Below are 22293 nucleotides of genomic sequence, written 5' to 3'. Positions count from 1 at the left end.
TGATTGTAATGTGTTTCGATTTTCTGTTGAACTTGTATTATTATAAGTGTTGTTTATGAAATTTGATGTATGCGAGTTTTGAATACTTCGCTTAACTAATTATGCATGTTTCTTCATAATTTCATTTGTTCTCCCCACCAGATAATAGCTGTCCCTTTTACTGTTGCTTTCACTTCTTCAATCTTTTTTAATAATACATAATTTTTTGCATTAATTTCTTCTTAAATATTGAGAAGAAAAAGTTTGCGCTTTCAATCTTGCCAAAAAGATATTGATCTGCGGCTCATCAAATCCATAAAGAGGAGTTTTTATAATGATTCAGTTGAATCTATCTCATGCTTGAATAAATGTTTCATCACATTCGTTGGCAGAATGAAGTAGTTTCCTGTTTCCCTTGACTTGACTGAGGGAAGAATTTGTGTAGAAATTTTGTAACAACTTCATCCTATATAGTTAGACTATTATTAGGAAAAGAAGAGTGTAATCACACTTTTGCATTGCCTGCTAATGAAAAAGAAAACAAACTCTGATAAATTGCTTCATCAGAAGGTAGATCTTAATTGTGTTAAAATATCTAAGAATGTAGTCAAGTGAGTATATGAATTCTCATGAGATAATTTATTAAATTGATTGTTCCACATCAGATGAATAAGAACAAGTTTCATCTCCATATTGACAGTATTCACCATTAGCCTAACAATATTGTTGAAATTCAACATCTCAGTACTTGTTGAATAATCTCCTAAATTAAATTGTCTATCATCTTTCCCAGCCATAGCTATTTCTTTTTCTTAATCTGACAGTTAAGGAGTAAACAAATATCAAATATAAAATGATGTTTTGTCTCCCTATATGTCTTTATAAAATTATTAGAAAAATGAAAGATAATAAACAAAATGCCCAACATGTCTATTATGTCAACACAGACGTTCCAACATGCACCGCAGAGGAAGCAAATAGTCCATGTATAAACTAGCTTTTTTGGGTATGTTCAGTTAATCGGAAAAAAATATTATGAATGATTTTTTAATCTTATGTAGAGAAGAAAAGAGATTCCTTTTTTATATTTTCGCCGGAAAATTATTTCAAGAATCTTTTGACATTCTCGACAAATTAAAATGTCTAACATAAGTCGCATGATTGATAAATATTCTAAATATAACTCACCATAAACATTTGAGACACTCTTGTCATATTAAAAACAAAGTTATTTAATGAATTCTATGAGATTAATAACAACAAAACTGAAAATAGAAATAATAAGAATGTTAGATTAAAAATAAAACAATTTCATAATATATAAATGAATGTGTAAACTTCTTAAAAATTGATTTTATAAAATTTATTTCTTAATATAATATTAAATTCATCCATTAAAAAACTAATCTTTTATCCCAGGCAAGGCAATAGGTGACAAAAGTGTCATATTGTTTAAAATTAAAAGGTTTAATATCATTTAAATGCAAAGAGTAATTATAAATCAAGTCAGAAATTAAGTTATTCTTTTAAGCCACAATCAGAATATTCTACAGTCATATATATAATTTTAACCCAGTCATGTTAGTTAAGCTATACAAAAGGATGTCTTATAAGCTGAATCTACACTGACGATTTAAGCATAAAAAATGGCAATTGGAAAGAAACAAACCAAAGCCAATCATAAATAAAAGACATCTCAAAGAACTCGGGAAACTGTTGCGTTTGACTTTATCAGCCCTCTGCAAAAGGCAAAGGAAGTAATCAGCATTCTCAGCTGTGACGCGCTTCCAAAATTCTTTGGTTAAATCTAACAAAGTTCATTCAACCATGCCATCACCAACTCTCTTCTTGACTTTGTTCTCAATCCCTGTTATACAAAACTAAAACATCGTTTAATGGCAATCCACAACATAAAGTTGAAATGTTCAGATAATATAAATATATTTTTCCAAGGTTGATGCCAGTCAGTGATTAAACAAAGATATGTTACCAGCCATCAGCGAAGGCAAACACTATATAAAGGCATCCAATCCATGGTTTGGGAAGGAAGAAAGGAAAAAAGCATAAGTGTTTTAAAAGAAGATCGCTAAGTTTTTACAATCAAAGAAGAGAAGATGGGAACGAGGCAATGGCCTCGTCTGATCCTTGCATTTGCATTTTGCCTTATGGCTATCGGTGTTGCTGCTGACGATGATAAGCCTTACTATGCCCAGCCATCCAACTACTATCCACACCCGACACCACCTTATCAATACCAAAAACCTCCTTATTACCACCAATCTTCACCTCCACCTTCACCATCACCACCATCTCCTCCCTATGTAGATAAATTCCCTCCATATTATTACAAATCTCCACCTCCACCCTATGTTTATAAGTCACCACCCCCTCCCTCTCCTTCACCACCTCCGCCATATGTTTACAAGTCCCCTCCTCCACCATCTCCCTCACCACCACCTCCCTATGTCTACAAATCTCCACCACCACCATCTCCCTCACCACCACCTCCCTATGTTTACAAGTCCCCACCACCAGCATCTCCCTCACCACCACCTCCCTATGTCTACAAGTCTCCACCTCCTCCATCTCCCTCACCACCACCTCCTTATGTTTATAAGTCCCCACCACCAGCATCTCCTTCACCACCACCTCCCTATGTTTATAAGTCCCCACCACCACCATCTCCTTCACCACCACCTCCCTATGTTTACAAGTCCCCACCACCACCATCTCCTTCACCACCACCTCCCTATGTTTATAAGTCCCCACCACCACCATCTCCCTCACCACCACCTCCATATGTTTATAAGTCCCCACCACCACCATCTCCTTCACCACCACCTCCCTATGTTTACAAGTCCCCACCACCACCATCTCCTTCACCACCACCTCCCTATGTTTACAAGTCCCCACCACCACCATCTCCTTCACCACCACCTCCCTATGTTTATAAGTCTCCACCACCACCATCTCCTTCACCACCACCTCCCTATGTCTACAAGTCTCCACCACCTCCATCTCCCTCACCACCACCTCCCTATGTCTACAAGTCTCCACCACCTCCATCTCCCTCACCACCACCTCCTTATGTTTATAAGTCCCCACCACCACCATCTCCTTCACCACCACCTCCCTATGTTTATAAGTCCCCACCACCACCATCTCCCTCACCACCACCTCCCTATGTCTACAAGTCTCCACCTCCTCCATCTCCCTCACCACCACCTCCTTATGTTTATAAGTCCCCACCACCACCATCTCCCTCACCACCACCTCCCTATGTTTATAAGTCCCCACCACCACCATCTCCCTCACCACCACCTCCCTATGTCTACAAGTCTCCACCTCCTCCATCTCCCTCACCACCACCTCCTTATGTTTATAAGTCCCCACCACCACCATCTCCTTCACCACCACCTCCCTATGTTTACAAGTCCCCACCACCACCATCTCCCTCACCACCACCTCCCTATGTTTATAAGTCCCCACCTCCACCATCACCTTCACCTCCCCCACCTTATGTCTACAAATCCCCTCCACCACCATCTCCCCCTCCTCCACCTCCATATGTTTATAAGTCACCTCCCCCACCATCACCTTCACCACCTCCCCCATATTACTACAAGTCTCCACCCCCACCTTCTCCCTCTCCTCCTCCGCCATATGTTTACAAGTCTCCACCTCCTCCTTCACCTTCTCCACCTCCTCCCTATGTATATAAGTCTCCTCCTCCACCTTCTCCCGCGCCTCCTCCACCATACTATTACAAGTCACCACCACCTCCTTCTCCTTCACCACCACCATATTACTACAAGTCTCCACCCCCACCTCCTATGTATTAAGCTTGCAGCTAAATCAATATCAATTTTTTCATTACGTTCAACATTGTTGCCATTAATTTGTAATGCTATGAATTTCTTCATAATAAGGCCTGCACCAAAGTAATCCTTCTTTTGGATATACTGTAGCCGTGTTTGTTTATTGTTGTCAGTTCAGAAGTGTGCCTTAATCTCTTTCTCCAATATACATTTACTATCATACTTTATTCTTGGCTTTCATTCTCCTCTTTGCATTTTGAAGTTATGATGATGGCATTCGTGAAACATTGATAAATGGAAATTTTCTCATTCACATCTTCTTGTCCATCTCTATTCTTGGTTTTCATTCTCCTCTTTGCACTTTGAAGTTATGATGATGGCATTCGTGAAACATTTATAAGTGGAAATTTTCTCATTCACATCTTCTTCTCCATCTCTACACGTACACACATACATGTGAGTCTTGATCATAACTAAACAACAAATAATATAAAGAAATAAGACATTGTGCGTGCAAGTATTCAAGAAATAGTTACAAATATATAGTGGATTAATAAACTAAATATTATGTATAGTATAATAGGTTAAAGAATCAGTGTAATATTAAAAATAACTCAATAAATAAATTAGTAAATATTTTTATTGACTTAGTTTTATAAGGCAATATACAAGCATAATATACTAATCTATAATCAGCATTTAGTAATGAGATAAAAACACCAATCTTTCCTAACTTCAATTATTTGATTGTGATAATATTGTTGACCCTACTTATCTCTTTTGAATGTATAGTTTGTGACAGTATCACCTAAACTAAACAATAATCAAGCATATAACACTTATTCTCATTTCACGAACACAAATATAATATGGAAAGACATTATTTACACATTTGTTCCAAACTTATTGATGACTAATCTAAAATCAACTATTCATTTTTATAATAGTTTTCTTTGGCTCTCTTCTTGATCGTATTATTTGTTACTTAGCGACACGTGTATTATTAATCTTCAAAATAAGTTACTCTCAACTGATAAATAATTTACAAGGTTTGTGTATCTATTAAAAAGAAGAAAAAAACTTGGTCAATGGTTACCTTCCAGAGAAACATATGGCAGAGTTTCTTTTCACATCAACAGACTTAGAATGATACCAGAGGACTGAAGCAAGAACAGCATGTGCAGAAACCTATCACAGAAAGTGAGAATGAACATCAAACTTCAACAAGAATATCAAATCACCAACCATGTTCACATTCATTAGATATATCAGTCTTGGAGGTATGTGACAATTTGATAAATTTTGGAGCAGACTGAGCTTGATACTCGAACATAATGTCAATACATATATAAAACACAGGATATATTCCATGCAACAGTGTTTACTTTTGCAAGGGAGGAATTTCCTTATTTAGAAACCTGATACACACCATATATGCATCAGTTAAGGAGCAACACTCTTTAAGAAGTGAAACACAAATCCAGAATACCTTAAAGAAACTTATTTATGATAAATCAAGGATACAAGACCAAGTCCTCTGAGAATATACATAAGAAGAACGTCCCCTCTTCTGATCCAAATGCACTGACAAAGATTGAATGCCAAATTTTCAATCTCCTTCATTGTCAGGTATATCCCTTACGAAAGTCGACAGAGAGTAATTTTACTTTCACATTAACACATGTATAACTTAAGAAAACAGGAAGATTTTATCCTTTTACCTTGAACAATGCTAAAACTAAAGAGAAGAAACTCAATAATGCTGTAGAAAAAATCAATGATCTAGGAAGCATAGTTGGTCTCTTGAACACAAAGGTCTGTAGATTTAATATTATGCACACATATTAGCAGCCAAAAACATCTGTCTTTGTAGGATGGTTTCTTTGCTGCTAGACATTTGTTGCTGCAATTATGTGAACAAAAGCTAATTTATGCACTTATGCATTACAACTGAGAACACTTTTTAGAAAGACAAACCACCTGCATATGAAGAAAAAAGGCAAGTTGAAACATTATTATGTGAACAACTACAATGCACATGGCTGCAAGCACTGCAATTCTCTTCCATCTCAACAGGGGTAGCTGCGAAATTTTAGAGACACGAGTAATGGAAAAATAAATGTAGTCACTATCAAACAAAGTTTCTGAACAGAGGCTTTAGAGAAGCTTTAATTCAAATACAACTACTGAAAAAGAAAAAAAGTGTCACATAATTTCAATCCTTAAAGCTTTCCTCCAATACACAAAGTTTTCCTCCTAACAGGAAAATTAAGTGTAAGTACAGATGTTGTTTAACATTTACTGCATAATGTTCACTGGAATATGATAAAGCACAATAAAATTCTAGTTATAGAAAATGAACAAATCGTACAATGACCATTAAAAATTATGCCCTAAATAACCAGGGGGGAAATGAAGTGTATATACCATCAAAATAAACTTACATCGATTGAATAAGCAGTCCCCAGCAATGGAATTCAAAATAGAAACAGTGAAACAGAGGAGCGTCTACGATGCCTCCGGTGGCCACTGGCATTGTTGGCACCAATGACATTGGTGCGCGATGGAGTATAGTGGTTAGGGTTTTGCGTTTTCGCTTCTGGTTCGATCTGGGGTTCTGCGTCTGTGAATGACGGAGGCGCGAAAGAACGAACAACGAATGATTTTTTGGATTCTGAATCGCAGGTTCATGGAGACGCGGTGGTGCTTCATGGTTGACGGCGACTTCACTGCAGGTTTTGGAATTCAGTGTTGCAGGTGCGTCGCGAGGTTGAGGAAGATGCAGACACGGAGGTTTAACGGCGCTATGATGGTTGTTGACGGTGACTTTGGTTGACGCAGGGTTTTCCATAGTTTTGCATAATAAGCTACGTTGAGTCCGTTTTCTAATATTTTTGTCTTTTTATAAAAGTTTTACTTTTTCACCGTAACCTTGCAATATCGGTTGTCACACTACCTAATGAGGTGTGATCTAATCCATTGTATCATAATAATTATTAGATTGTCACTTGTTAATAAAATTGTATTATTAGATGGGTGAAATAAATTATTAATCAAGAAATCACATCAAGATAATTACTCAAATTTAGTTAAGATTTAATTGGAAATACAAACAACCTAAACATCATCATTAAAATTTTTTAATTTCACCTTTTTTTTTCACTCCTTATAGAATGTCATTTTCTTGGCCCAACCGTAAGATATTTAATGATAGTTAATTCATTCAATTTCTTCTTTTAATTTTTGTATAAAGGTCTTAAAGAGAACTTATGCTTTATTTTATTTAAAATCTTATCAAACATGGTGATTAATTTCTGCAAAGAAGATTATTACTTTGTTAAATAATCAAAATGAGCTTAAATTAGTTAGTTAAACTTAAAAGTTTATCTTTTTTTAATTCAAAATAAATACCTATGATAATCAATGTTTTCAAAATATAATTAACAACCATGTTAAAAATCATCTTCTAATCTTTTTTGCATTTATTTTTAACCACAACAAAGTTAATAGGAAATATTGGTCATTAAAATCTCTATTCCCTGCCACTAAAAATTGACCACCACAAATTGTCTTTATATGACAATCATCTAGACCAAGTTCTCTTTACATCTTTCTAAACTCATAAAAAACTCAAACTTTGATGATAAAATGAGTTGGAAGGTTGATTAACCTTAATCTTAAATATGCTCGCCTCAACTCTTCACGATTTAGTAAATTTAGTAAATATAGTCATATACACAACAATATTACTATTTTCCATCTCTCACTAAAGAATTCATTTCTAAGATATTATTTCAACATTATGTTTTCTTAATTTCATGATGATTTGATTCGTAGTATGTTAACTGCATTTATAAATCTATTTGTCAAAACTTGATTTTGTCTAAATAAATATAAAATGATATCAAAAAATAAATACGTGGAAAATAAGTATTATAGTTTTTTTAAAATTTATAACAATAATAATAATAAATGAATCAAAAGACAAAATAAAAAATAGAATAAAATATAAATTAAGTTAAAATATATTTGTATACTATTTTTTTAATATAGCAAAATTCAGAATTATTAAAAATAAAAAAGGGGTAAGGTAAGAAAGTAAAAGAAGACAGGAAAAAGTAAAAAAAAAGAAAAAAAACAAGGACGATTAACGCATTTCTCAGAAAAAAGTTTCCACTCATAGGTGGCCATGTGGCATTTTTTTCTTTTTTCCCTCCGCGATTTATCACGCGGGAGGCACGAGATGGGGGTTTTAAGCATAGCAGCTGAATGTGTCACAAGGAATGAGAGTCAGATCACCGTGAAAAACTAGCTCTCTAGTATTATATAAACCTGCTTTTTAGTTATTTTGGGGGATTATTTTGAAAAAACAGAGAGCATGAAGGGAAACTGAAGAAAAAGAAGAAAAAGGAAAAAAGTTTCGGGAAGAAAGTTTGAGAAAGGCAGAGAAAGAAAGAAGCGAGAATCGGATTGGCCACTCACGACGAAGGTTTATTACCTAATTCTCTTCTTCCTTAATCAAATTGTTTGATCACTGCGTGTTTGTCATACTTGATTTTATTAGTTATGCTACCTCCTCTGCTTTAATGTCCTCTTTTCTGCAAATCTGGTGCACAATTTCTTGGCATTATTGTGATAAGTTATGGTTTGATTCTATTATATCATTCTGTTGATTCCTGATTACAAAATGAACAAGAAATAGTAAGAAATAGGAAAAAATCATAAACAAAAAGAAATACAGAGAGATAAATCCATTATCAGAGACAAATCATAAAAAAAAAATCAATCAAGAAATTAAACAGATTCTTGAGAGTGTGTGAATATCACTTTTAAGTGATTTTTTATCTTCGTGAGTGTTTGAATTCACCAACGTTGATCTTTTTCATTGTTAATGAGACGAGGTCATTGTTACAGATATCACTTTTGTCCATGTGAAGAAGATTTATCGCCGAAGAGGGTTAAAGTCTATTTACAGTCATTAGACTTAAAATATTGGATTAGTAATTAGCATAAGTAAGATTATTCTTAGCTTACATACTTTGAATATACCAAATATAATAGATGTTAGAAGAGGTTTATAAGAAACTATGGTAGTGAAACTCACATTAAAATAATATTTATTTATAAAGCAATAAAACCCCTCATTGTGCCGAATTTGAGACTTTATATCTAAGTCAGTAATCACCCGTTCTCCTCTGTCACAGTTGAGAGAGAAGGTGTGAAGTGAGTCACTAAGCGTTGTGCCTCTCTTTTCTTCTTCCTTCGAATCCCTGTTCTCTGCATTGGCTCAGGATGACCTCTCCTGAGATCCTTTCGTTCATGGAGCTAGCCATACACCAGGTAATGCTTTGCAAACATTTTTATATGCGCCATTAATTTCTGCAAGTATGCCTCCTGTAGGTAGGGTTGTTTTCTTTTCTGTAGGTGATAAACACCATTCATACTTTTTTCAGAAATTAACTGTATATTCAATAGTTGCCTATGTGGTTTCTTTGCTTATTGATCTTTATGACTCATCAAATTGGAAATGATGGGAGGCGGTGGAGTAAGTCGGTGCTAGCTTTTAGTGGAACACAGTGTTTGTCTTCTTCATGACCGTAGTTCTTGCGTTCAAACTGACAATTTAAGCCATCTATCTCCCTGACTATGTTGATTCTGCTCTCCTTACGTTCACCATGTAATCTATGCGGAAATTTATATTCTTGCCCTTTTATTATTATTATTTATAAGAAGGCGAGCCTTAACACAGCGGTAAGGTTGCATACAGCGACCCTCCCTTGTACCTTTTCATAGCGAGGAGCCCTCTAGCATTGCGGAACACTAGTTTTGTTGTTGTTATCGTTATTATCATTTCATTGGATTTAACTGTTTTTATTTTTTTAATTACTCTGATTTATGTGACAGGCGAGGTTAGCTTTGGATGCTCTTGAAGTACCTGTTGGGTAAGTTACCTTCACAATTTCATGTTACTTGAATATCGTTGGAAGTGTAACTTGTAATTGATAAAGGTGTTGACCGTCGTTCACATTCATCACTGGTGCTGGTTGATTACATTAAGACAATGAAATGCATTCTATGGTAATAGGATATTTAGTTAGATAGTTGAAATCAGAAAATATTTTAGTTTTTTTCTCTAATGTCAGGAAGAAGGAAGAGAGTGATACTGATTTTAATGTTGAAGATGACTGTCCTCCTTGGACGATAAATAAACATAGCTAAAGAAGTGCATAGGAGAGTGTGAGCTAAATGGGTGTCGGTGCTGTGATGACTGTATACGTGACAAAAGAGGGTGTAATAAGAAGTTTCTTAAACTTTTAATTGGATTTTGGAAATGTGAGAAGACTTGCATGACTCCTATTTAAAAGACAAGGTGCTGATTAAACAGAAAGTTAATCATAAGCATCAGTTTTTAAAGTCATTTCAAGTCAATACCAATGGGATTTAATGAATCAAAAACAGAGTTGTAATTACTCTCAACTAAAAATGTTAGAAGTCTCGTATTGAGTAGGATAAGCTACTTGATACTTAAGCTTTAAGGTTTTCCCAATAGTGAACTAGTCTTTTGGGTTGGACTGTCCTCTTGTACTTAAATCCTAGTAGTTGGTGTTTTAATTAAGAGTTGGATTATGAAAAGGGCTACCTTTTGGGTACAAACAAAGTCCCACATCGGATAAAATAAGAGATGAACATGAGTTTATATACACATAACATATCTCTATTGTTAAGAGGCTTTTTGGAGTGGTACCAAAAGCAAATGGCCCAAAGCGGACAATATCTTATCACTGTGGAGATATCTATGTGTATGTGTGATTAAATCCCTTATAGGGAAAAAGGGTACCATCGGTCAATGTTGATAGAATGAAGTCTTCGTGGATGTCAGCCTTAAAGGGGATGTAGTGTTAGGTGCCCACATCGAGTAGGTTCTCACACTTAATGGACTACTAATCATTTTGATTGAACTCTCCTCTTATGCTTTAAGTCTTAACTGGAAACATGCTACGGGATTGGTCAAATCAATCTATTCTAAACGGGAATGTTTGAATATCATTGATCTCTTATGTATTGTACCAAATCTATTCTATGTGTATGTGTGATTAAATCCCTTATAGGGAAAAAGGGTACCATCGGTCAATGTTGATAGAATGAAGTCTTCGTGGATGTCAGCCTTAAAGGGGATGTAGTGTTAGGTGCCCACATCGAGTAGGTTCTCACACTTAATGGACTACTAATCATTTTGATTGAACTCTCCTCTTATGCTTTAAGTCTTAACTGGAAACATGCTACGGGATTGGTCAAATCAATCTATTCTAAACGGGAATGTTTGAATATCATTGATCTCTTATGTATTGTACCAAATCCAATCCGTTGAACTGCTTTTTGAATTTAGATATGGATGCCCATTTTGGAGTGGTACCAAAAGCAAATGGTCCAAAGCGGACAATATCTTATCACTGTGGAGATATCTATGTGTATGTGTGATTAAATCCCTTATAGGGAAAAAGGGTACCATCGGTCAATGTTGATAGAATGAAGTCTTCGTGGATGTCAGCCTTAAAGGGGATGTAGTGTTAGGTGCCCACATCGAGTAGGCTAAACTATTTGATTTGATACGCATAAGCCTTTAGGTTCTCACACTTAATGGACTACTAATCATTTTGATTGAACTCTCCTCTTATGCTTTAAGTCCTAACTGGAAACATGCTACGGGATTGGTCAAATCAATCTATTCTAAACGGGAATGTTTGAATATCATTGATCTCTTATGTATTGTACCAAATCCAATCCGTTGAACTGCTTTTTGAATTTAGATATGGATGCCCATTTTCATTGGTCTTTTTATTTTGGAGAAAAAATAGGAAAAAAAAACTGAGCTATTGGCATCTACATTGGATTAGCATGTATATTCCGAGATTAATTTATTTAGTAATAATGGCTTATTGTTTTCTCCTTTAACATCATAGTAACCTTGAGAACATGGAGCATTTAACATTTTCTTGTAATTCCTGTTATGCTTCCTATCATTTGTTGAGTGTAAAATTGGCTGAAGTAAATCTTTGTTCATTAGTCATCTTGATTGTATTCTGCATTGAATCAATTGGAGAGACCATGTCTATCGTTTCATTAGATCATTATTGTTTTGGTTTACTCTTTTTATGTAAACTGCGGTATTTGTTGGCAGATGTGTAATTGTTGAGGATGGCAAAGTAATAGCCACAGGCAGGAACCGAACTACTGAGACACGAAATGTAATTTGATCAATGATCTCTTTTCTGTTTTCATGCATATATTTTCGATCAGTTGGTTTATATTTATCATCATCAAGCTGCTTTACGTGTGCTTTGTTACTTAAAACAAGCTCCTGGTTTAGGTCTGTTACTTCATGCAAAGAGTGATACTAAAATCACTAGATTCAGTGACTCTGACTGGACTGTGTCCAGACATAAGGAAATCTATCATAGGCTTTGTTACGTGTCTGACCACGTAACTTGCCTTTCACTGTAAACGTACGTACTCAAATGAATGAAAATCTTTATTATTGAGACTAGGGTAATCACAAACACAACCAATGACTGGGAGCAGGTTCTCCTTCAGTCACACGAGAGCATAACCTCTCTAACAATACTTCCAATAATCAAAACCTACCCCCTAACCTCTAGGTACCCTCTATTAATAATATTAATCACTCCTTCCAGAAAAGGTAAGGAATAATTAGTAATTATTAGTAATTATTTGGAAAGAATCATTTTGTCCTTATTTACTGTATTTATTACTAATTAACTCCGCTGATCGCCTCTTGAATTCCCGCCTGATCTTCCGCTTGCCATTTAGACGAACGCTGTCGCTCCTCTTCGCTGCTGACGCTCGTCTTTATTTAGGACGCTCGTCCCGGTTAGGACGCTCGTCCTTGCCCATTGTTGGGACGCTCGTCCATGTTAGGACGTTCGTCCTCGCCCATCGTTGGGACGCTCGTCTTCGCCCCTTGCTCCGGACGTTCGTCCATGTTCTGCTCGTCCTCGCCCATAGTTGGGACGCTCGTCCTCGCCCCTTGCTCTGGACGTTCGTCCATGTTAGGACGTTCGTCCTTTCCCTTCTCCCTCCTATATCTCCTTCTCTCATACACTCGCCAGGCCCTAACATTACCCACCCCCTGAAGATCAACCTTGTCCCCAAGGTTGAAGTCGGGATATTGGTCTTGAATGGTGAGGGCATCTTCCCATGTAGCCCCGTCAGGACCTCCCTCTTGCCATTCGACCAGGACTTCCTGTCGTACGTCCTCCCCCTGGTGCACTTGCCTCCTGTCCAGCACTCTGACCGGTCGCGGAGACGCTGCCTCCATCTCTAAGTCCATTGGTAACTCCTGTTCGACCCGATGATCCCCTACTGCCTTCTTTAGCTGCGACACATGGAACACGGGGTGTATTCTTGCAGACTCGGGTAATTGCAGCTTAAATGCGACTGCCCCCACCTGCTGGATGACCAGGAACGGTCCAAAATAACGAGCGGCTAATTTAGAATGTACTGTGGACGACATCGTAGTCTGCCTGTGCGGACGAATCTTCAGATAGACCCAATCTCCCACCCCAACTTGGGACGGCTTCCGTGCCTTGTCAGCCTGCCGCACCATTAACTCTTGAGCCCTGGCCAGATGAAACTTGAGCTGATGGAGTGCTTCATCTCTGGTCTGTAATTCCTGATTGACTGCTTCCACTAAGGTCTCCCCTGGAACGAACCTATGCAGTGAAGGAGGCGGCCGTCCATAGACTGTTTCAAAAGGGGTGCATTTGGCTGACTCCTGATAGCTGGTGTTGTACCAGTATTCGGCCCACGGTAATACGACGCTCCAGCCCTTGGGTTGTTCGGAACAAAAACATCTCAAATACCCCTCCAATATCCTGTTGACCACCTCCGTCTGCCCATCGGTTTCAGGATGGTAGGCTGTGCTCATCTGTAGTTGAGTGCCTTGCAATTTGAACAACTCCTTCCAGAAATTACTCAGGAACAGTGGATCCCGGTCACTGACTATAGATAAAGGCACCCTATGCAACCTGACGATCTCCTTCACAAAGACCTCGGCTAGGGTGCGTGCAGAATACGGGTGTTTTAAGGGTATGAAGTGGCCGTATTTGCTGAGACGGTCCACTACCACTAATACTGCATCATACCCTTTTGACTTGGGTAATTTGACAATAAAATCCATGCTTATCTCCTCCCAAATTGCGTTGGGGATGGGTAGCGGTTGTAGCAGTCCTTGCGGAGATGATGTCAAATATTTATGTTGTTGACATACCAGACAGCTTGCAACGAACTCGGTCACGGCTTTCTTCATTCCTACCCAATACAGGGACTGTGCCACCTTGCGGTACGTTCGGTAAACCCCTGAGTGACCTCCGGTCTGAGTGGTATGGAATTCCGCTATCAACTTGGGCACCCAGGCCGAACGCGCTGACAGTACGAGCCTCCCTTTATAATGCAAACGCTCGTTTTCCAGTGTGAACGAGGGGTGGGAATTTGGGTCTTTTCTCAAATCCCCAATCACCTTCCTTAACTCTTCATCCTCCTCGACTTCTTTCAAGACTTCCGCGAAATCCTGCCAGTAGGGACGAGCAATCACCGTCAATTCCTTTTCCTCCGGCCGATTCTCCTCCTCCCTCCTTGATAGGGCGTCCGCGACCTTGTTGGTAACCCCTGATTTGTACACAATTTCAAAGTCGTACCCCAGGAGCTTTGCAAGCCAATTCTGCTGATTCTGAGTGGTGATGCGCTGTTCCAACAGGTACTTCAAACTTCTCTGGTCCGTGTGCACCACAAACCGCTGTCCCAAAAGGTAGGGCCTCCAGTGTTGTATGGCTAACACCAGTGCCATTAATTCCTTCTCGTATATTGACTTCCTTAGGGAACCCTCAGATAACGCTTTGCTAAAGAAAGCTATGGGCTGCTTCCCTTGCATGAGGACCGCCCCTATCCCTCGTCCAGATGCGTCACATTCAATGTGGAAAGGCTGCTCAAAGTCAGGTAGGATCAGCACCGGAGCGGACGTCATTGCCTTCTTTAATCTGGACATGGCCTCCTCGGCCTGCTCCGTCCAGGCGAACTGCCCCTTTTTGAGGAGATCGGTCAGGGGTTTGGCGATCTTCCCATAATCCTTCACAAACCTTCTGTAATATCCTGTCAGCCCCAAAAATACCCTCAATGCCTTCACCGTCTTTGGTTGTTCCCACTCCAGTATGGCCCGTATTTTGTCCTCATCCATTTCTACACCTCTTGCTGAGATCCGGTGTCCAAGATACCCTATTTGAGTTCTACCGAACTCACATTTCTTCTTGTTGGCTACCCATCGGTTTGTCACCAGTTCACCTAGCACTGTGTCTACGTGCACTAAGTGCTCCTCCCATGAACGGCTATATACCAGTATATCATCAAAAAATACCAGGACGAACTTCCGCAGATATGGTTGCAACAGGCTGTTCATGGCACTCTGGAAAGTGGCCGGTGCGTTGGTTAGACCGAACGGCATTACCATGAACTCATAGTGACCTTGGTGTGTCCGGAAAGCCGTTTTCTCTATGTCGCCTCCTCCCATTCGTATCTGGTGATAGCCGGACTTCAAATCCACTTTTGAAAAATAGCTGGCCCCTCTCAATTCGTCTAACAACTCTTCTATTAGGGGAATAGGAAATTTATCAGGGACAGTAGCTCGGTTTAAGGCCCTGTAATCCACACAAAATCTCCAGCTGCCATCCTTCTTCTTGACCAAGATCACCGGACTCGAATAAGGGCTGTTGCTCGACCTTATAACGCCCGCCTTCAGCATTTCTGCTACCTGCTTCTCAATCTCCCCTTTCATCACATGGGGGTATCGGTATGGCCTTACATTCACTGGGTCCGTCCCTTCTTTTAAGGGGATTTGATGCACCATCCCCCTATCTGGTGGTAGGCCGTTCGGCTCCTGGAATACGTCCCTGTGTCGTTCCAGAACTCGCCTCATGTCGCTCGCTTGCTTTCTTGTTAACTCTGGACCGAACGTCTCTTCTTCTTGAGCGTGTGCTCCTCAGATTTTTCGGTCTCCCCAAGCTCCCATACTAGCAACCAGACCTCCACTTCTTTCATCTTAAGCAAGGCTGCAGGCTCTACCAGTGTCCGAGTTAGAGTTGGGTCGCCTTTAATTATCACTTTTCGCCCTGCCTGAACGTACGCCATTGTTAGCTGGCCCCAGTTCAGTGTTACTTCACCCAGCTTGGCCAGCCATTCTACTCCTAATATTACATCCACCCCTCCCAATTCGAACAGGTGGAATCGTTCCTGGATCACTGCCTCACCCATAGCGATCGTTACTGATTCACAACAACCCCGCGTTTCCTTCTTCTGCCCATCCCCCAAGCTCACTCTATACGGTTGAGTGTCTACTACTGGTAATGCCAGATCTTCTACCAACTTCCTGCTTATGAAGTTGTGGCTGGCGCCACTATCAATCAGAATTAATACTTGCCGCGTTCCTATTTGTCCATGCAACTTCATCGTCTTGGGCTGGGTAAGCCCGCCTGCCGAGAAGGCAGATAACTCCATGTGATCGAGTTCGACCTCCTCTTCCTCTTCTCCTCCTGGATCCTCGTCCTCTGCTAAGATTAGCATTCGTAAACTCCTTTCTGGGCACCGATGCCCTGGGTCGAAAGGTCCTCCACACCTGAAACACCTCCCTTCTTCCCTTCGTTTGACGTACTCTGCGTACGGCAAGTCCCGTACGTTCCTGCCTTGCGTGTTCGTGAACGTGCGTTCGCCTTCTCTCCTTGGAACTCCTTCCTTGCCTCCCGTGCGTCCTCCCTCCACAGGTATCGTTCGGTTTTGATTGTAACGGTTGGGTTCCGTTTTTATCAATGCCCCACTCGGTTTTCCCCACGTCTGCCCTTTGCTGACGATCTCCCCGCCTGTCCGCGTGCCTGCTTGGAAAGCTTCCACGTCCCTTGCTAGTCTCATGGTTTCCATTAAATCCGTCGCGTCGAGCAACCGAAGTTGGTTGCGGATCCCCTCCTGCAGACCAGCCATGAAATATCCCATCAACTGAGCTTCGGGTATCCTTTCTGCTTGGCCCACCAGCACTTCGAATTCCTGAATATACTCCCCCACGGACCCTGACTGTTTGCAGGATGCCAACCTCTCAAAAACTGTCCCTCGGTTTCTGCCTCCAAACCGTACCACCAATGCTTCTTTTAAACCTGCCCACGAACGGTTTCTGGCCTTCTCCCTCCAAAACCGGAACCAATGCCCTGCAATTCCTTCCATGCTGATGAATGCCAGCCGCAATTTTTCGTCCTCGGGTACTCCTTGTAGTTCGAAAAATTTTTCGGCTCTATAGATCCAATTCATGGGATCATTGCCTTCGAACATGGGTAACTCGACCCTCCGCCTCCAAAACGGCTGCTCCTCTCGGGGTCCTCCCTCAGGGCCTCCGCCTTCCCCCACGTCCTCATCATTTCTTCTTCCATTGACCGATCCTTGGCTACCATCAAGGTTTCCATCGTACCGTCGACCTTGCTCCCCTATCACCCTTACCAGTTCCTGTACTGCAGCTTCCAGCCCTCCCATGGATATTTCCATGGACTCCATCCTCCCTTCCACCGCGTTCACCCTTCCTTCCATGATGCTTGGTTCCCCGTAATTGAGATCGGCAGGTCGGACCAATTGTTACGTGTCTGACCACGTAACTTGCCTTTCACTGTAAACGTACGTACTCAAATGAATGAAAATCTTTATTATTGAGACTAGGGTAATCACAAACACAACCAATGACTGGGAGCAGGTTCTCCTTCAGTCACACGAGAGCATAACCTCTCTAACAATACTTCCAATAATCAAAACCTACCCCCTAACCTCTAGGTACCCTCTATTAATAATATTAATCACTCCTTCCAGAAAAGGTAAGGAATAATTAGTAATTATTAGTAATTATTTGGAAAGAATCATTCTGTCCTTATTTACTGTATTTATTACTAATTAACTCCGCTGATCGCCTCTTGAATTCCCGCCTGATCTTCCGCTTGCCATTTAGACGAACGCTGTCGCTCCTCTTCGCTGCTGACGCTCGTCTTTATTTAGGACGCTCGTCCCGGTTAGGACGCTCGTTCTTGCCCATTGTTGGGACGCTCGTCCATGTTAAGACGTTCGTCCTCGCCCATCGTTGGGACGCTCGTCTTCGCCCCTTGCTCCGGACGTTCGTCCATGTTCTGCTCGTCCTCGCCCATAGTTGGGACGCTCGTCCTCGCCCCTTGCTCTGGACGTTCGTCCATGTTAGGACGTTCGTCCTTTCCCTTCTCCCTCCTATATCTCCTTCTCTCATACACTCGCCAGGCCCTAACAGGCTTCATCATCTATCTTTAACACTCGTCTATAGTTGGAAGTCAGAATAATCAAATGATTGAATAGCGCCAGCTATGCTGGCTGAGCCAAGCTGGCCCCAGGTTGGCCGAGCTAGCCAAACTGTTTACTAGCCCGGTGTGTTTTCTATTATTTCCGTTTTTTTTTCCATGATTTCTGTTCTATATATATCCCTTTTTCTTCTGTTACTCAGTACATAACTTCTTCAAGATTCAGAAATAATATTTCTTTCGTTCCTTTCTTTTCTCTGTTCATGCTTCTTCTTTTATCATAATCAACTATGGATGCCTTGTTAGTGAAAAGAGTGCACCAAACACATTGCTGCAGATTCTTTGAAATTTCTAAGAATTACAGTAATCGTTTTATCATTCATGCATTTGTTATTATCAGGCTACAAGGCATGCAGAAATGGAAGCTATAGACGTGCTTCTTGGGCAGTGGCAGAAAAATCGACATTCAATGTCTGAAGTTGCTGAAAAATTCTCAAACTGCAGTCTTTATGTTACCTGTGAACCATGCATAATGTGCGCATCTGCTTTATCAATTTTAGGTATGCTTCTTCTAGTCTCGAGTTGAACAATCCATTACAGTTGCACTCTTTATATTGTCATTTCTAATTCATTGGTTTGTGTATTATTTCAGGTATAAAGGAAGTATTTTATGGCTGTTCAAATGATAAATTTGGAGGGTGTGGATCGATACTGTCCTTGCATTCAAGTAACACCACAACAGTCAATAAGTATGTCTCTTAATTCAGCACCATCTATGCAAGCCTTGTCTTGATCTATTCTATCATTACTATTACTATTATTATAATTATTCATTATTATTTTGTAGGTGCATGTCATTTACTGTTATAAGTTTTACTTTGTCAGGAAAATTATTAATTGTTGTTTATTGTCTTTCTTTCTTACATCTGTCTGCTACACCCACTAATGTATGTAAACAAATAATTCTTATTTTTCTTATAAACAGTGAAGTTCCATCAGGAAAGAATTTCAAATCTACTGGAGGTATAATGGCATCAGAAGCTGTTCTTCTCTTTCGAACATTCTATGAGCAAGGAAATCCCAATGGCAAGTTACTTTGGTCCTTTCTCACTAGCACACAAAACCTTCTAAAGCTTTATGATATTGTTGATATGTGGTCCATATAGCCCATATTAATAAATAATACTTATGCTCTTTCTATTTCTTCTCAGCTCCAAAGCCACACAGGCCTTTAGCACGTCAGACATGAAGTGTAATTTGTATATCACCAGGTGGGTTTCCGTCATTTCTGTGTACAAGGTTTTTGGTTATGTAAAGCTGAAAGTTGTTTGTTACTAATCCATTGGTTTGAATTTCTATTTTGTCTTCTAATATTTGTTACTGTTGCTGATATGGTATCTGTTATGAACCGGGAATCTGCTCTACCGTGGCATATTGAGCGGATTCAAGCTGGTGTCGAATGCCATACAATACCTTTCAATTCGAAAATCAACTTGATGTATGATTTAAAACAATTTCTAGAAAGATGAATCACATGTTGTCGTTCTAACTTATTCTTACTGGAGGTTCAAACTAGTTGCAAAATGGAATTGAAGCTATTCATTTTTGTTAAATATTTTTTAGTTTCTGGAAGGTGCACTGAGTTTCCTTTTTATTGTATACGTAGTTCGTAGTTATGGTCTAATTGATAAAGGAGATCGAATAGCATAATAAGAATTGTTATAAAAACTGTTATAAATATATTGCAAACTATATATCTTTTATTTCAATTTTTTTGGCTGAACTTATTCCAATGAGTCCTATTCTGCAGGAGCAAGTCTTTTTAACTTTAGCTGCAAGGGTGTAGACTCTTGGATACAAACAAAATCTCACATCGGATAAAATATAAAATACACATATACACATAAAATACATCTCTTAGTGAGATGTCTTTTGGAGTAGTACCAAAAGCAAATCTATGAGGGCAATTGAGAGATCTATGGATATGTGTGTATAGATATAATATAACTTTTCTCTCTCTTGTTCTTCCATCTTTTCTCAATTTATTATTTTAGGTTTAGTACATTATTTTTTTTAGAGTTTCTTGTTAATTATTTTTTTTAGAATTTCTTGCTAGTTTTGATATTTTTTAAAAATTAGGAAAATTCTTGTATTTTAGAGCAGTTATGATAATTTTGAAAAATTAGGAAAATTCTTATTGTATTTTAAAAAATTTGTATATAATATCCTGTGGATAAGTCTCGAATTTATACGTCTTAGGAATAAAATTTTGTTTGTGTTTTTGTCATATTTACAACAAAAATTACTATTTAGACTTTTTTTTGTCATTCAACATGTAATGTTAAGAGTATACATATTCTTTATCTACCTTATAATTTAACAATTTAACAGTTCTATACAGAAAATATGTACTCCATTATTGCGTTACCATTGTTTTAAAGTAAGGTTTGTTACATGAATGTAATCAGTATTTTAACAAGAGATTTAATTTTACTTTTAGCTTTAATAAGATTTTTCGGTTATCTGACCAGATTTTATTTATTTCGTGGTTAAGCAAGATTAGTTCGAGACAAAGTCTCAAGACTTGATAAATCAGGATTGTGGATAAAAAATGATTTATTGTTTCTAATAAGTATGCTAATTTTGGTCATGATACTGTATAAAAGAAATTTCCTTTTGTTTCTTCATATAATTGTTATTAGGCTTAATTAAATTCTATATTTCCTTATAAAATTAGGTATTTAAGTGTCTGTTAATTATTTTTTTTGTTTTATTAAGTATTTAAAATTTTTGTATATTTTAATAGATGAAAGATTTTATAATTACAGAGAGAAAGGGAAAGATCTTTTAATAAATACAGTCGAATTTCGTTTTTGATAGATTTAAAGAGATAATTATCGAAGCGCGTCTTAGAAGACAAAGCTGATTATTTGGTTAGCCATTTTGGAGAATTGCATAATAAGTGTGAAACAACTGAAAAAGTCAAATGCAAAACTTGCCGGAATTATTTAAAATGTCTTTTGTTTATAATTGGTTTTGTTTCTTTCTTCCCAATCACCATATTTTATGCTTTTATATATATATATATATATATATATATATATATATATATATATATATATATATATATATATATATATATATATATATATATATATAGGGTGCATGTTCTTGTAGTATATGTGTATGCCTCCCACTTACAAAACTATTGGTTAGAAAAATGAAACATAACAAACAAAATGCCCTCCAACATTGTCAACGTATTTGTTTTTTTCTATAGTTTCCTTTGTCTCGCAAAATTATTTCAAGAGATCTTTTTCACATTGTCAGCGAGCGTGTATAATCTTAAATATTTAGCTATTTTATAAATTATAAAGCCTGTCATTTTTCATTTTAAAATACACACCAATGACATGACAATTGGACCCTCATTTTTTGTCCCAAATACTCCGATAATATATATTTTTCATCCTCCTTGATTGAAGAAATTGTATAGCACATTCCATTCATTCAAATGTTTTGTTTCTTAGTAGTCCTCCTTAACACTCGCATTATTGTGTCAATAGGTACGATGAGTACATATTGTATAATTAATATTGAAATAATCATTTTAAAAATCATATTATACAGTATAATGCATGTGTATACATGATTATTCATCATTTTTATGTATCTAATTAATGACTCACCGGACTACTTATAATTGCAAATTGCAAATTGAGATTGTAGCACATCAATTACTCTTTCAACATCTTTTCTAACTTTTTCACATTTTGTAAACAACCAGTCTTATAGCAATCACAATTACCATCCAAAATAACTACTCTTATATTTATAGCAACACAGTAACAAATAAAAACGGGCTGACTATTAATTTAACTTCCACGAAATAAAATTATATATTAAACTTGTAAATAATGTAATTACACATAACTTTGACATGTAAGATGTGTCTTTCATCCCAATTTCATACGCATGAAAACGTACATATGTTTTGAAATTAATATCTTTCTTGTGACCTCTATAATGAGAACACTAATTAATACTCGAAGTAAACTCTTATTTTTATATATATATATATATATATATATATATATATATATATATATATATATATATATATATTAATCCTTAAA

General features: G+C 38.0%; 2 protein-coding genes across 9 annotated transcripts; one reads left to right on the top strand and one right to left on the bottom strand.

Moving 5' to 3' along the window:
- Window positions 1–2049: 2049 nt before the first annotated feature.
- LOC128196769 (uncharacterized) lies at window positions 2050–6666 on the bottom strand. 7 transcript variants are annotated; one of them, XM_052878365.1, is made up of 5 exons: window positions 6242–6666; window positions 5322–5777; window positions 5183–5215; window positions 4894–4985; window positions 2050–4233 (listed from the first exon to the last, which is right to left on the bottom strand). In XM_052878365.1, the coding sequence occupies exon 5, from the start codon at window positions 3781–3783 to the stop codon at window positions 2149–2151; it is 1635 nt and encodes a 544-aa protein (XP_052734325.1). In that variant the 5' UTR covers window positions 3784–4233; window positions 4894–4985; window positions 5183–5215; window positions 5322–5777; window positions 6242–6666; the 3' UTR covers window positions 2050–2148. The 7 variants fall into 7 exon arrangements, with proteins under 7 accessions (XP_052734325.1, XP_052734326.1, XP_052734327.1 ...); XM_052878366.1 differs by having other exon boundaries at window positions 5322–5381; XM_052878367.1 differs by having other exon boundaries at window positions 2050–4270; window positions 5183–5777.
- A 1406-nt stretch (window positions 6667–8072) lies between these two features.
- Window positions 8073–20323, top strand: LOC108319644 (tRNA-specific adenosine deaminase TAD2). Of its 2 annotated transcripts, XM_017550847.2 has the most exons (9): window positions 8073–8286; window positions 9002–9137; window positions 9702–9739; window positions 11977–12043; window positions 18558–18717; window positions 18810–18906; window positions 19143–19243; window positions 19369–19428; window positions 19968–20323. In XM_017550847.2, exons 2-8 carry the CDS (start codon window positions 9090–9092, stop codon window positions 19404–19406), a joined length of 549 nt encoding a protein of 182 aa, XP_017406336.1. In that variant the 5' UTR covers window positions 8073–8286; window positions 9002–9089; the 3' UTR covers window positions 19407–19428; window positions 19968–20323. The 2 variants fall into 2 exon arrangements, with proteins under 2 accessions (XP_017406336.1, XP_017406335.1); XM_017550846.2 differs by lacking the exon at window positions 19968–20323 and having other exon boundaries at window positions 19369–19755.
- The last annotated feature ends 1970 nt before the right edge of the window (window positions 20324–22293 follow it).

The sequence above is a fragment of the Vigna angularis genome, chromosome 5, assembly GCF_016808095.1.
Source record: "Vigna angularis cultivar LongXiaoDou No.4 chromosome 5, ASM1680809v1, whole genome shotgun sequence".
NCBI lineage: Eukaryota > Viridiplantae > Streptophyta > Magnoliopsida > Fabales > Fabaceae > Vigna > Vigna angularis.
The sequence above is the reverse complement of the archived record's forward strand: the minus strand, read 5'-3'. Positions and strand labels throughout refer to the sequence as shown.